This window comes from Cnephaeus nilssonii, assembly GCF_951640355.1.
Source record: "Cnephaeus nilssonii genome assembly, chromosome: X".
In the NCBI taxonomy this organism is placed as follows: Eukaryota; Metazoa; Chordata; class Mammalia; order Chiroptera; family Vespertilionidae; genus Cnephaeus; species Cnephaeus nilssonii.
In genome coordinates this window covers 78,020,150-78,035,947 of record NC_137071.1, presented here as the reverse complement: position 1 = coordinate 78,035,947, position 15,798 = coordinate 78,020,150, and the positions used below count along the sequence as shown (strand labels likewise).

General features: G+C 34.7%; 1 protein-coding gene across 2 annotated transcripts in view; it reads left to right on the top strand.

Annotated features, from left to right (window-relative positions):
- Positions 1–15,798, top strand: part of AMMECR1 (AMMECR nuclear protein 1) — a 117,384-nt gene that overhangs the window by 35,659 nt on the left and 65,927 nt on the right. For both annotated transcript variants that reach the window (XM_079765206.1, XM_079765205.1), the window contains exon 2: positions 1,376–1,486. In XM_079765206.1, the coding sequence (XP_079621332.1) occupies positions 1,376–1,486 (111 nt within the window). The remainder of the gene's footprint in view (positions 1–1,375; positions 1,487–15,798) is intronic.

Sequence of the window (15,798 nt, the reverse complement as noted above, 5' to 3'; positions counted from 1 at the left end):
CTTTAGTCATCTTTTTCAGTGCCTCTGGGTATTTGACTCCAGGAAGAAGGTAATTCTTAGTACTGCTCCTTGGTTTGTATACTGTTTATTTGGAACCTGTCTGCCATTGTGGCTACCTGTCAGAACTCAGCACAATTTAAATGTTTGGGATGGGTGATTGAAGTGCTTCAACAGGATATCTATTCAACCTCTGGTGACTCACTAGAAGCTACTTTAAAGAAATAATGTGTTCTCCAACTCAACAGCATATTATCACAAAAAATGACATATGGTATATTCCCCTAAAATTTAAATTTTTAGAAAGTTGAAATCTATTACATGATACTAACAATACTGTTAATACTCATATTAACACGAGCCATCCCCAACTATAGGTGTTTATTATTTTTTAAAATGTCCTAATGTGTGTAAATTAATTTATTTCATAAAACATATAAAGTAGCTTCTGATGAAAATCATTGCTTTTAGACTTAACCAATAATTGAGGCTGTCAGTGGTTTGCTATAGAATCCAAACATTTACTGTATTAAACTTCATTTAAAACTATATTACTTTCTTGATGCCATTATATTACAGTTGATACCAGTCCTTCTGTAGTTGATGCTTGAGAGATTGTACTTATTGGCAATAATTTTATCTAAAATTTAAAATAAATTTTCTGGTTTCAAAGAATTACTTTGTTAATGTTTGCTGTTGTCCTTCATCTCCGAACCCTACTTATTTTTATAAACCAAGCTGAAGATGATCAAGTTCAATGAAATTTTCTTCTATCCCAGTAGCTTAATTTATAGCAGTTTACTATGAACATGTCTGCCTTCTGTACTGGCTCCTAGAGAGCAACAACTATGTTTTAGGCAACTTTGTATTTCCTGTAGCACCTTTTACAGTGCTTTGTCCCAATATATTCAGTTAAGTATTTATTGAAATTGGTGATTTGCCCCCAGATTTTTTAAACTAGACTTATGAATCAATCAGTAACTTGAGGTTTAAATGAGGAATCAGGCAGTCAGTTATGATGGCATTTTGGAAATGATGGTTAAGGTCCTATAGTCAGGATTGTCCAGGTTGGAGTTCCTACTTTATGTATGAACTGTGAGACTGCCTCATACCTAAAATAGAAATGTTAGTAATAACACTAGCCTCTTAGAGGTGTTGATGAGGCTAACAGATAATTTGTTTAAAACATTTATTGTGCTGCCTACCATAGGGTATGCTCAATATATTGTAGCTGTAATTATTGCTAAATGCAGTCCTATTTGGTTTTGTCATTTGGTCTTTATATATCAGGCATCTAACTTTGCATATAGAAAATGCTCAATAAATACTTAAGTTGAATTGATTGATTGATTTACCCTGTTTTTATCTTCCATTACAGCCCACTGTTTGTAACATGGAAGATTGGTCGAGACAAAAGGTTGCGTGGATGCATAGGTACTTTTTCTGCCATGAATTTGCATTCAGGACTCAGGGAGTACACACTTACCAGGTGAAGACCAATTTTTGTTACCTCTGTTTCTACATTAAAAAACAAACAAACACAAAACTTGAACCTGATTATTTAATTCATTTCCCTTTACTGAATTGTCAATATTCTTGACTCTTTTCATGTTCAATATTTTTCTTCAACCATTTGCCATATATCTGGTAAAATGTTATTGATATATATTATCATAATATAAAATACTGTGATTACATGTATTCTGCCATAGATGTTTTAAAGTGTTTCTTTTCTTTCAATACCAGATTATTTTGTTTCATTTGCAAATCAATGACCAAATGTCCATAGGTTACCAAAATGTATTATTTCCACAATTTTAGTCATTGTGTCTTCTCTGTTAGACTTTTTAAAAAGTATTGATATCTATTTCATCTTGCACATTTTGTTATACTTTTATATATTTTTAAATGGAACCAGTAACCTAGGAAGAAAATGATGCCACAGCCTGGCAGCATAATCATTCACATTCACACTTTACCCAGAATTAATTACAGCTTATTTATTTTGTTTCATCTAACGCAAAGACAAAGTAATGAATGCCTAATTACAGTTTTTAGGACTTAGTTCTTAATTTTTTGAACTCACAAAAAGCTATCTAGCATGCCATCTGATTTTTTTCATTTCAAGTTTTGATTTCTAGCAAATTGTGTTCCAAAATTATTTCAAAAGAAGAAAATTCCTTAAATAATAAGCTATTAGTAAAGGAATTTCCTGTTTTTGTTCATATTTCAGAGTGATTATTTAATACAATTTCTATAGTTGTAATATGTACAAGTGTCCGTCCAATAAGAAATTGGTCTCTCCTGACTATTGGTACTTAAGGCAAGTTGCTTAACATCCAGTGGATAAAGTAGTAATTACTGTATGTATTTTGTTCTATGTACAAAATAGGGATGTTAGAGAGATCTTAGGGGAATGAAGTAATAATCAAGCACTACTTCGCTTCAGGATTAAGGTTGTGGAACATTCATTATTTATTGTAGAATCACATAAATGCAGCTCATAACACCAGTTGATAAAATGCTGGTAACTGAGTTTAGTATTCTTTTATTTGAAGGTGGAGCTCAGAGCTACAGAATTTTCTTTGCTTGTAATGAAGCCCAGAAAAAAAAAAGCGAAGGCTTGGAGGGTCAAATTCATTCTTAGATTTTCACAGGTATTAGAAACTTGGTGTTTGGACTTGATTAAATAACAGACAGGCAGTAAAGGGGTCAAAACATATTCAGGAAATAAGTACAACTTGCTAAAGATAGTATAAATGCTAGTCTAGGCATGTTAGTTTTTTCCCCTGATGTGAAATACTATGAACTAATTTTTTTAAAAAAATTTTATTGAATTTATTGGCAGAATTTGCTCAAGTCTTAAAATGAGTTGGAGACTTTAGCAGATTCTGCCAGTGACCATGTCTTTGGGACAGGTGCATATGAAATTACACTTTTAATAGCTAATCAAGGCAATTTATTATGCATTTCCTAATATAATTTGTTATGAGGAACACTGACTGGTTCCTTGGTATTGCCTGAAGAAAAGGATTATATGGCCAAATATATTTTGGAAGCACTGGTTAAACAAATTTAAATAGATCTGCTCACTGCAGGACTTCGCAGAACCTTTTATGTTCACAGTATTGTTCATCTCTGAGAGAGAGAGAGAGAGAGAGAGAGAGAGAGAGAGAAAAGCACTTCCCAGACTTCAGCTTTTCTTTTTTTACTATTGAACCCTTTCGTCCTTCCACTCCAATATCTTATGCCATTAGTGTTCTAAGGATTATATTTTCAGATACATTCATTCTGTTTTAAATTTTTTCTTTTTCTTTGTGGTTGGGGAGTCTGCGTTGATAGTATGGAAACCCTATGTACTTTCTAATGAAATGTGCCAGAAATCCCAGTATCAAATATTATACTTTGTAAGTTTTTATTAGTTGTAACTGTAGTAGCAATTCGGTTTTATTTAAAGAAAATATGGGGTTTTTTTGCCTAAATTGATAAGAAAGGATGAAAATATCCAACTTTTCTGGACTTGTGGATCTGTCTCCAAGGGTAATTTCCAGAAGAATTACAGTATATATATTTTTATAATAATGTGATTCTGAATTGTTCAAATAGTTGAACTTGGAAATTTTCTACATTTGTATACCTGATTACCCTCATTTTAGTCTGTGTCTCTTCCTGTTTACTTTTCAACTTTTTCCTTGTATTTTTATACAACTTCTTGAAATTGTATATATCATATTAGAGATGTGTGTGTGTGTGTGTGTGTGTGTGTGTGTGTGTGTGTGTATACGTGTGTATACATATACATACCTGGTCTTCTCATTTTTGTTTAATTTATTTTGCTTAATATGATAATAAGAAGTTATTTAGAAGAGAACAAAAGAAAACAAGTCTTATAATATGCAGTTGCTCCTTTTTCATTTCAGAATCAAAATTGTGGCGTAATTTTTAAGTTACAATATATCTTTCAGTCCAATAGGGCACATATTATTTCTACATGCTGTTGCTGTTACTGTTGTTATTATTGTTGTTGTTAATCGCTTCCATTTATTAAGAACCTTACTAAATGTCAGACACTGTAAAGGAGCTTTATATTCCCGTTCCTCACAACAACTCTTAGCTTGAATTTATTGGGTTGACATAGGTTAACAAAATTACATAGGTTCCAAGGGTACACCCCAAGTCAGGTCTCCTTCCATCACCATTTATTCCCCTTTACCTGCTTCTACCTCCCCCCACGTTCCTTTCCTTCTGGAAACTAAAATGTATAGAATTTAAATATTTTACCCATTTACACATATAGTAAGTATTAGGTGGTAGAACCGGGATTCAAATCGGGCCATCTCACTGCAAAGTCCAAGCTCTTAACTGCTACATTTAAGATGAGACAACATAAATTTTTCTAAATATATATGTTTTTCAGCTTCATGAAAAAAATAAACTTGAAAGCAGATTACTATAAATTGTATAAATCATGGATCAATAATTCTTTAAAAATTCTAGTTAAGAGTTAAGATTAAAATTTTGTTATATTTTAGATTTCAGGAAATCCATAGATGGGATTATAAAAAGTATATAACTCGGGTTTGTATAGACTAGTCAGAAGAAAATTCACTTGGATTAATATTGTAGCAAAGGATAATGCTTATTACACAAGCATACTACTATATAGTATGAAATTGTGTTCTTTGGCTGCATTTAAATAATGGACTAGACTCCAAGAAGAATACTGTTTTTCTTAACATAATAATTGGTGATCTTGTAGTCTATTCTTCCAATCTTAAAAACCCATAAATCACAAAATTTACAAATGGAATAAAATGAATTTAGGGGCTGGGGATAAAAAGGAAGGAGAAAGCAAAATGAAAAATAAACAATGAAATTAAAGACTCCCTAGGTACAGGTATCTTTTTTAAAATCTGTTTTTTTACTATCTTCAACTGTGATTAGACTGTTGTTCACTTTTCAGAATATTACTCAGCTGTAACCTTTTTTTCATTATAAAGTATACATAACATGAAATTTATCATTCTAACCAATTTTAATTGTATAGTTCTATGACCTTAAGTTCCTTTGATGTGCATCATCACCACCATTCATCTCTAGAACTTTTTCATCTTCCTCAACTGAAATTCTATATCCACTAAACACTAACTCCCCATTTCCCCCTCCCCCAGCTCTTTCTACTTTCTGTCTCTATGACTATGACTCTTCTAGGTACCTCATATACAATATTTGTCCTTTTGTAACTGGCTTATTTCATTTAGCATAATGTCTTCAGGTTCATCCATGTTGTAGAATGTGTTAGAATTTCCTTTCCTTTTAAGGCTGAATAATATTCCATTGAATGTATCTACCGCATTTTGTTGATCCATTCATCCATCTATGGACACTTGAGTGGCTTCCAATTTTTGGCAATTGCAAATAATGCTGCTGTGAACACAGGTATACACATACTTGTTTGAGTACTTTAATTTTCCAAATATCAAATTTTATTATAACACTACAGGGTTTAAGAGTTTGGAATTGATGCAGGAATAGACAAATAGATCAATAAACTAATTTTAGAATTACAGAAAAGCTGCAAAAATGGTACAAAGAATTCCCTTATATCTGCTACCCAATTACCCCTAATATTTCCATCTTATGATTGATTTTTAAAAGAAACTTTAAACAATACATATGAAATTGTTTGTATTTTGTTTTAATTTGTGATGGTTTTTTTCCCTATTAACTATGGCCTTTAAAACTTTTCTTTGTGTCTGCTAATCAATTATCAGTTGTATTTTCTCCTTTGCAAATGTTTTTTATTATTGTTTAAAGTATTACATAAGTCTCCTTTTTCCCTCATCGACCCCTCCCTGGCCACGCCAACTCCCCAGGACAAGCCCCCACCACCCCAGTGTCTGTGTCCATTTGTTATGCTAATATGCATGCATACAAGTCCTTTGGTTGCTCGCTTACCACCCTCCCCCCTTGACAAGTACCTTTTTTTTTTCTTTTAAAAAGCTAACCATTTTATAGAAGACAATGATCTAGTTTGTTTGTGGTCCCTTAATCCCTGAAACCTAAATATAAAAAAAATGAACAGCTACTTTTAAAATAAACTGCCTCTCCTAGTTTAAGTTTTTATTTATAAACATACTGTTTTAAAATTAAAACATTTATCATGGTCAAGGTGTATGTTTTCTTGGTTGAAATTTTTATTTTAGATTGAAGTAAAACTGTATAAATAGGCTGAGGATTTCCTCCCCATTGTAAAAATGCATAGTTTCTGCAGGAAAACTTTGTAAAAAGATTTATAACATGGAACTATGAGATAGACTATTCTTTCCTTGTCCTTGGAGACTCTGTGTAAAAGCAGGAAAGATTATAGCAAATACTAGTAAGAAGCAGGATGGAGGACTCAGAATTATTGATAGAAGTTTATCCATGGTGACAAATTAAGGTCCACAACAGTTAGTAGTCAAAACTTCAAAGTAGAAATATTCTTTGTCCCAGTTGAAGAAGAATAATTCCTAGAATTTACCAAGCTATTTGTATTTATGGCTTTTCATGTTAGAAAACATAGACAATTTATTTCCTCCCTTACTTAGATTATGCACTTTTATAGATAAGAGAATTAAAACTCATACAGATGAACACAAAAGTCACAGTCAAAGAATATTCCTTAAAATTGTTGGCCAATAAATTGCTCACCAAAGTGTAGATTTATTTCTTTGTGAAAATTCAAGTTGGTAGTAATTTTTCAAGAATGAAAATCATATATAAGTTGTTAGTAGATGGGTTCTTATTTCGTAAAAGGAATGTGGATTCTAAGTGATTATAACACATATAAGTGATTAATAAATATGTTCTTATTTCATAAAAGAGAAGTGTGGTCTATCCTCAAACTTAAAAGACTGTCTTTCTTCTAGTTTACTTTGTTGTACTTGGTGCTCTTCACAATGAAATAATTATGCAGGTGTGGGAGGTGTCTAGAGCTTGATTCTGAACTGTGCTACTTTGTTGAACTGCTTAATTCTGAAAAACTAGCAATGAAAGTTTGTTCCTTTCTAGGGAACAGTGTGACCACAAAAAATGATATGTTTTGTTTTGGAGTTTTGTTTTGTTTTGTGTGAGTGAGGGGTGTGTGTGTGTGTGTGTGTATGAGAGAGAGAGAGAGAGAGAGAGAGAGAGAGAGAGAGAGAGAGAGAGATTGATTGCGTGTTACATCTGTTCACTTACTATTAGTTTTCTTGAGGTAGTAGAAATAGCTAACAGGTCCTGGCTAGATTGGGTATTTCTGGGTGATTATAAATTTGTTGTAAAACACATTGCTTTTATATTTTGGTGTTATAATCTGTCACTTTTCTAAAGCACTATGAGTTTAAAACCATTGTAAGCAGCTTAATTTATATTTCCCTTCTTAGGGTAGACTATTTTGTGATCATTATTATTTTTTACTAGAGGCCCGGTGCATGACATTCATGCACGGGGTGGGGGGGTCCCTCAGACCCCTCAGGGGATGTCTGCCTGCCAGCTTAGGCCTTCTCCTTTAGCACTGCTCACCAGCCGTGAGCCCAGCTTCTGGCTGAGGAGTGCTCCCCCTGTGGGAGTACACAGACCACCAGGGGACAGCTCCTGTGTTGAGCATCTGCCCCCTGGTGGTCAGTGCGTGTCATAGCGACTAGTCGTTCCCTTGTTCCGTCGATTTGCATATTAGGGTTTTATTATATAGGATTATTTTAGGTAACTAAACTTGGCTCATTGTGAAAAAGCCCTCCCATCACCAAATTTAATATCAGTTCTCACTGTAGCATCACCCATATTGATTTTTTTTATGAAAAGAAAAGCTGTACATGAGTCACTTCTGACTGTACACTATTGTCATGGAAGCTCATTCTGGAGATGTTAAGGCCAGATGATTTTTGGCAAGTGGCTGTGACAAGATTCCTGGCTAAAATATGCTTTTTGAAGAAATAAATTAGCTGTATCAAAAACGCTATGCAAATTAATTAGCTTAGTTTACAGTCTGCATGTTGTTGCCTTTTTACAAAAAGGAAGATGGTCTGCTTACTAAAACTTATACTTAACTTGTTAGTTGCAGTGTATAAATTACCAAATGAGAAACTGTTTATCAGATTTTATAAGCATTTAATTTAAGGTATAGCTTGGAACCTAGATTGTTATATACCCTTCACTCAAAATTATCCATAGGATAGGATAGGACAGTTAAATATAATCTGTGGAACTCTAGAATTTTTATTTTAGCTGCTAGTTTAATGCACTCCTTCATTATCTGTGGTTGAGCTAATGTGAAGAGAGGTGGCCAGAAAATAGCCAGCAGGATGTGGAAAGAGTGACTAAAGAGTAAGAAACATTCCCCGTATGGGTAATAGCTCCTGAGTTATAAAGAATGGTCTGATTCATATAGCACTGAGTGCCATAGGAATTAAGTATAGTGAATATATCAAATTCGAATTCCTTATCACATGTTTCAGATATTCAGAGTCTCCAGTTGAAGTCCCTATGCTGCTTTGATTAAGCGCTACAGGCACAATGTTTTTGGGTAGAAAAGCAGAAAAGGCCATTTGTAAAAAAGTGAAGGTATAGTAGAAGCTGAAAATGGGCTTTTGCTCTTGGTTCATAAGGAGAGGGTAAACTACAAGAAATTGACCCCATTCTTACATCTAACTAAACTTTACCATTTTTCTAATAGGAGGCTGCAATTTCCCCCTTTAATCATGTTTAAATATTCATCCTGCAAATCTCATCTAAATTTTGCCTTAGGAATTTATAATATAGTAGGAGAGAGATGAAGTTATATAAATAATTATAATCCTAAAAAATAAAAATAAAGATGAAAAAATTTTAAAACATAAAAATAAAAAAAGAAAATAATAATTATAATCCTAGGTAGGAAGTGATTTTTTTTTGCCAGAGAGGCAGAGGAGGTGATGATGATACTGGATGAACAGATACTCTACATCTGTAATAAAAGCAGAAATAGCCCTAGCTGGTTTGGCTCAATGGATAGAGCGTTGGCCTGTGGACTAAAGGGTCCCAGGTTTGATTTCGGCCAAGGGCACATACTGGGGTTGCAGGCACATGCTGGGGTTGCGGGCAGCCAATCAATGATTCTCTCTCATCATTGATGTTTCTATCTATCCCTCTCCCTTCCTCTCTGAAATCAATAAAAATGTATTTAAAAATACAAATATCTTTTTAAAAAGCAGAAATATATGTAAAGCAATTTATGAAATTATTTTAGTTCATCCATAGTTCACTCTGGGTAAAAGCAAAATACTCTGTATAACTTTTTGGCTTGTTTTTATCCTACATGGACAAAAAGTCCAAAATTATTAGCATATTTATAAATTTTATTATCAAAGTGCCATATACAAAGTGTTGAGTATTTTGAGAGATTGCTAACAAATATTTGAAGGGGAAAATGAATTTGCTGTGAAAAAAATGAAAACCTCAGACATAGAGTACACTTAAAAGATTGTGCGCGCGCGCACACACACACACACACACACACACACACACACACACTTCACCAAAGAGTAGCTAGACCAGTTGGATTATAGCCCTGAAAAATAAAAGTTAATAGTTTAGATTTCGCTTTCCTATTGTTCCATTAAAATGAATTTCATATTTTGTTTCAGTGCAGTAAACTAATATCTATCTTTTTTTCCTGAGAATCATTGCTTGAGATGCTTTTCATTTTTTTCAGAGGAAAGACTGAAGTGGTGAAAATAAATTAGAATACAAATATTACATGAAATCATTATTATATTAGATGTGGTCTAAAATCAAAATGTAGGCGTTTAATGGTATATTTACTTTTGTCTGAGCATTTACATATAAGTGTCTAAAGTATTTGAGTCATTAGGATCTGAAAGAATAAGAGCACAGAATTGTGTCTTAGTATTCTAGAAGAATACTTAAACCAATGAATGCTCAAGCCAATTATTCCTCTTTAAAATATTATGCAAATAATATGCTCTTAACCACTTTTAGAGGACAATGTTGCTAGTAATTTGAGTACTTTAGGATAAGTTAATGTTGAAGTTTTGTGCAGCAATTTAATATTACATATTTAGTTACTTTATGAGCATGAGAAAATACTTTTAAAAGATTTCCTTAAAAGGCAAAGAAACAAAGCCCTTCTCCATGATCTTTGCTCTTCCTCAAACTTCATACTACCTCAAATGTGAACACTCAAAGTAGAACACTGGAAAAATTTCCATTTAATTATTGATAAAAATTTAGTGTTCTTTAAAGGTTAAACACTTTTTGTTGTTAACTCTTTATCTTGTGTTATAAATATATTTATCTTAGAAACAACTTCGAGTTTTTTTACATTCTCTCTAACGTTTTAAATAAAGAGCAAGCATTCACTATAAAAGGCTTGTCCTGAAGAGCTACATTATCTGAGTTGTTTCTTAAGAAAAGGAATTGAAAAATCCATACTTATATAACAAATAAAATAGACATGGACAAATGGTAACTTTTAAAAAAGTTCTATTGCAATAAGAATTTTATAGGTGCTAAGAAATTTAAAGATGAAAATGGTGTCTAATACATTCTATTGAGAATGAAGCTCTAATTATTAATATCAGATGTGCATTATCAGTAGTTTAAAACTTAAAAGTGAAAAAATACATTATATTCATAAAATATAGATTTACAGTTAGTCTAATGTTCAGAAAATTTTTCAATTTTACTTCAGCTCAGAGAAGTATCCTGTAACATTGAAACTATAGGTTTCATCATTCAAACTAGATTAGCAAGTTCTTGTCTAATATTTTTAACCCTCATTTTTTAGAAAAAAACTATGTTTTTATTGATTTTAGAGAAAGAAGAAGGTAGAGGGAGAGAGAGAGAGAAACATTGATGTGGATAGAAACATCAATCAGTTGCCTCTTGCACACACTCAAGCCTGGGATTGAACCCACAAACCTGGCTGTGGCCTGACTGGGAATTGAACTGGTAACCTTTTGGTGTGCAGGATAACACTCAACCAACTGAACCACAGTGGCCAGGGCCCTCATTTTTTAATTATATATTGAAATGCCAACTTTTTTGCCCTTGCTAGCAGTGAAAGAGATTTAAAAAGCCATAAAATAAATTCTTCAGAAGCTTTAATTAAAGGGATTGCCCAGAACTCAACTTCCTGTTGCTATACCCAGCTATTTTCATATGTTCCACAAAGCTGATTTAAAAGGTTCCAGCTGTATTTATTTATTTATTTTTATTTTTACTGTTGACACTATTACAGATAATCCTCCATTCCACCCCCACTTTGCCCACCTCCACCCAGCACCAGCCCCCTCAATTAATATTTGACAAAGGAGTCAAGAGCATACAATGGGGTAAAGACAGTATCTTCAATAAATGGTGTTGGACAGGTACATGAAAAAAAAAATGATACTAGACCACCAACTTACACCATACACCAGAATAAACTAAAAATGGATAAAAGACTTAAATGTAAGTCATGAAACCATAACAATTCTAGAAAAAATCATAGGCAGCAAAATATCACATTTCTTGTAGCAATATTTTTGCTAATACACCTCATAGAGCAAGGGAAACGAAAAAATAAGTGGGACTACATCAAACTAAAAAGCTTATGCACAGCAAAAGAAGCCATCAACAAAATGAAAAGGGGGTGCACTGGTGTGAGAACATATTTGGCAATGATACATGTGATAAGGGGTTAATTTCCAAAACATGTAAAGAACATATACAACTCAACACCAGGAAGACAAACAATCCAATTTAAAAAATGGCTAAAAGGCTCCAACTATTGCTACTTCAATGAGGATGGGAGAAAAGAGAATCTCTTTTAAATTCCTCAGGCTGCTTTAAACCTAAGGCATTCTTCTAAGACAACCTTCTGTTGCTCCCTGGCTAAGGGGTCTGAAAAAGTCCGCTAAACCTTTGAAATGTGTGTTGCATATGAAGAACAGTAAATAACCACACACTGCTCTTTAGGCTGTGCTGCTAATGAAGTCATGGGTCCAATCCCCATTTGGGCCAGTTTGCTTTGTTTTGCTCCATATCACAGACTGCACCCTAAATGCTAGACAGTTGATTACAAGGAGGCTCATACAAGAGCATGTGGATGATTCAGTATCATACCCAAATCTTCAGCATCATCTCAGCATATGAAGCATGCTGCATTCAGAGTACCCAAAACTTAGCAAACTTATGAATAGTTAATAATTCCAATAATAATTGTTTGAATCCAAAAGAAAAAATGAAAATATTTAAAAATGTTAATTTGTTTTCAAAAGTCCTCTAAAGACAGCCAACATGATAATGGGGGGTTGGGGAAGCTCTCTGGAGTGGCAGTGGAACTGAGAACATAGGTTGGGTTTCAACAGGCCTGAAATTGCTGTGAACAAAGGGAGACTTCTGGTTAGATACCTGGCCTCAGAGGAGAAATGTTTATTAGTTCCCCTTTCCTGAGTTTCCACCTCTCATTAGGAGTTGTGGTTAAGAATGGTAGTCATCTCAGATAATAGTGGATTTTAGCTGTAGTGACTCATAAGTACTTAAGCGATGGAAGGATGATTATGTTACATTCACAAGTTTCTAAAATGCCATTGCACTTTTTAAGGCATAGAACATTTTTAAATGCATTTTAAAGCTATCATTAATGGTTATTGAGATGCTCCTGTGCCTCATGTGTCAGCTCCCTAAGGTGTGTGTCTGTTGTCTAAGCATATGTGCCTTCCCATACTGTTGCATCTTCCTCTTCATACTTAGCTTTTATTGTTTCTCAGAGCAGCACACTTACCCCATTAACCAAATGGGCACAAACACACCTACTGGCATGACTAGACTCCTCTCAGTTATTGTTAATCCTTATACTTGAGAGAAGAATCCCCCCTCCATGTCTACCCATCTTGTCTAGAGTAAAAACCAAAGTTATTCCAAAACCTATATTTCACCCAGAGAGTAAAGCCAATGTTCTACTGTGCCATCATTCTCTGTCTGGCTCTGCCTCTCCCCCCAACCTCCTAATTCCATCCTTGTTAAGAAGCACAGAATTTGAGGCCTTAACCTCACACTCCAGCCATGCACAATTATTCACTACTTCCCAAATATAGTCTTTGTGTCTCTCTGGCTTTGAATGTATTTTTTTCTCTGACAACCATGCCTCTCTCCATTTCCACCCAGTCAACTCCTACTCATCCTTCAAGACTCAGCTTGCTCATTACTTCCTCCATGACATTTCACTGATGGTTCCCAGCAAAACTGGTCAGTCTCTGTGTTCTCACAACACTTTGTTCAGGCCTCTATTATAACACTTAACACACTGGATTGTAGTGATTAACTTTACATGTTTGTCTCTCCCTTTTGAAATTGCCTTCAGCAGTAGTTTACCAAGCCACATCAAAGCAAATAAACAGAAACCGGTCTCACCTCTTTATGGTAACTTTACTTGATCCTGACAACCATTTGTACTCTGTTCTATTTCTGTCTGCTTCTGTTAGCTTTGGTTTATCATCTTTTCTTGCTGCCAGTGTACTTGAGCCTGTAGAAGTTGCCGATGATGATTGGTAGTGAGAGGAGTATTTTAAGGTCATTTGGAGTCAGACTGAGTCAGGGGACAGGGATCCTTATCCAAAATACTTTAGAAAGTAAATTAGCATAAGTTTAAACTCTACTTATAAGGGCTATAAGTGACTGAAGAAGATCAATGTAAATTGATGCTTGCCATGAGACCATAGAGCTGGAAGGGATCCTTAGAAGTCACCCAACCCCTATCAGATACTTTAGTCTCTTGTATACTCTCCCAAGAAATGAGAGAGAAACTTGTATCTCAACATCTCCACTGACTTGGAACCGACTACCAGTTAAGGAGCCATTTCTTTTCAAACACCTCTAAACTCATTGCCACAACTCCATTTACCACATAGCTTTAGTTGAAATTCCAGAGTCAAAGATTGCCTGTATTTAACCCTTTATTTTTTTTTATAGAAAGCCACAGTAACCAGCAGTGGCTTAACTTACCCTCTGCATAATGTCTTAGTCTTTAAAAGATTAGGAGTGGTAAAATACACAGCTTTACAACTGATGCCCATCCACTCATCCTAAACAATTTTAACTCGTTATTATTGAAACCTTTAAAGCTGCTACCATCACATCTTCTCTCACTGCCTACTTTAGACTTATGGAATTAGCTGGGCCAGCGAGTCCATAGATTTTGAGCTATAACTGGTACTAGATATTTTAGTAACCTCCAAAAATTTATTATACAGAGCTGGAACTAGAGTTAGAACACAGGTCTTCTCACATTGCCAGGGATTGTCACTGCAGTTTTCACAATAGAAGGGATCCATAAGTATATTTAAATTTATTCATTTTAGTTTTATGTTAAGAAGCACATAGTTTCAAAGCACCCAATAATAAAGTAATCATTTTGCAGTATAAAGTCTCACTCTCAAATTATCTGCCTTGTGTTAAGTTTTGGGCATATTTCCATAAGATGAAGAATACCCTTAGAAATATGCAACAAAAACTATAAGAGTAACAGAATATCAGTATTAGAGAAACACACAAACACACACGCAGTTTATTTTTATCTTAGATTGACTCCTTTTTCAAATATGCCCCCAACATACTACTAGTTACATTTCCTAATCATAATAATAACATGTTTTGTATGTGCTAGACTTGTCCAAATATTTATACTAGAGGCCCAGTGCACAAAATTCGTGCACTCAGGGGGGGTGTCCCTCAGCCTGGCCTGCGCCCTCTCACAGTCCAGGAGCCCTCAGGGGATGTCCGACTGATGGCTTAGGCCCGCTCCCCGCAATCAGACATCCTTAGCTCTGCCTTGGAGGCAGGAGAGGATTCCATCACTGCCGCTGCACTCACCAGCCACACATTGACCACCAGGGGGCAGCTTCTGTGTTGAGCATCAGCCCCCTTGTGGTCAGTGCATGTCATAGTGACCGGTTCCGCCTTTCAGTCGACTTGCATATTAGCCTTTTATTACATAGGATGTTATCTCATTTAATCTTTTTAACAACTATGTAAAGTTGAAGGCATTTCACTTATATTACAATCAGGAAAAAACAGGGCTTAGAGAGGTTAAGTAACTTGCTCAATAACAGTTAATACATGACAGCACCTGAATTTGAACCTGATTCTATCTGATTCCAAAGTCTGTGTTCTCAACCACTATGTATACTGCTCTCCTCTGGTAACATCACTCCCTTTCCTCCATTGAAAACTTCTCATAGTTTTATGTCCTAACTCAACTGATATCCCCTGGTCTCAGCACACAAGAAAAACAACCAACCATTGAATAACTTTTCATTTGGGTCCTCAGTTTCCTAACTATTCCAAAATCTCCCTTACACCCCGACCCGCTCTGTTAATTCCAGTCTTACTCAACTTCTGGGTTCTCTTTCCTTTTAGAATACTGCAACACACTGTCTCATGTACCTTTTTTCTTCACAACTGTCCTCTCAGTCTCATTTGATGTTTTGAACTCCCATGATCCCATTAGAATTGATCATTTTCTCAGGAATACATGCACCCCAAGCTTTGATGTTTGTTTGTTTGTTTGGGGTGTGTGTGTGTGTGTGTGTGTGTGTGTGTGTGCAACATTTGCATTTAACACCAGTGAGTTTACATGGAATACTAGTTCAGCCTTTAGGTTTCTGTCTAGGCATAACCATCTGAAATCTACTACAGTAGCGTGCCCCCCCCCCCATCCACAGTTTTGCTTTTGGCAGTTTCAGTTACCCATAGTCAACCACAGTCTGAAAATATTAAATGGAAAATTCCAGAAATAAA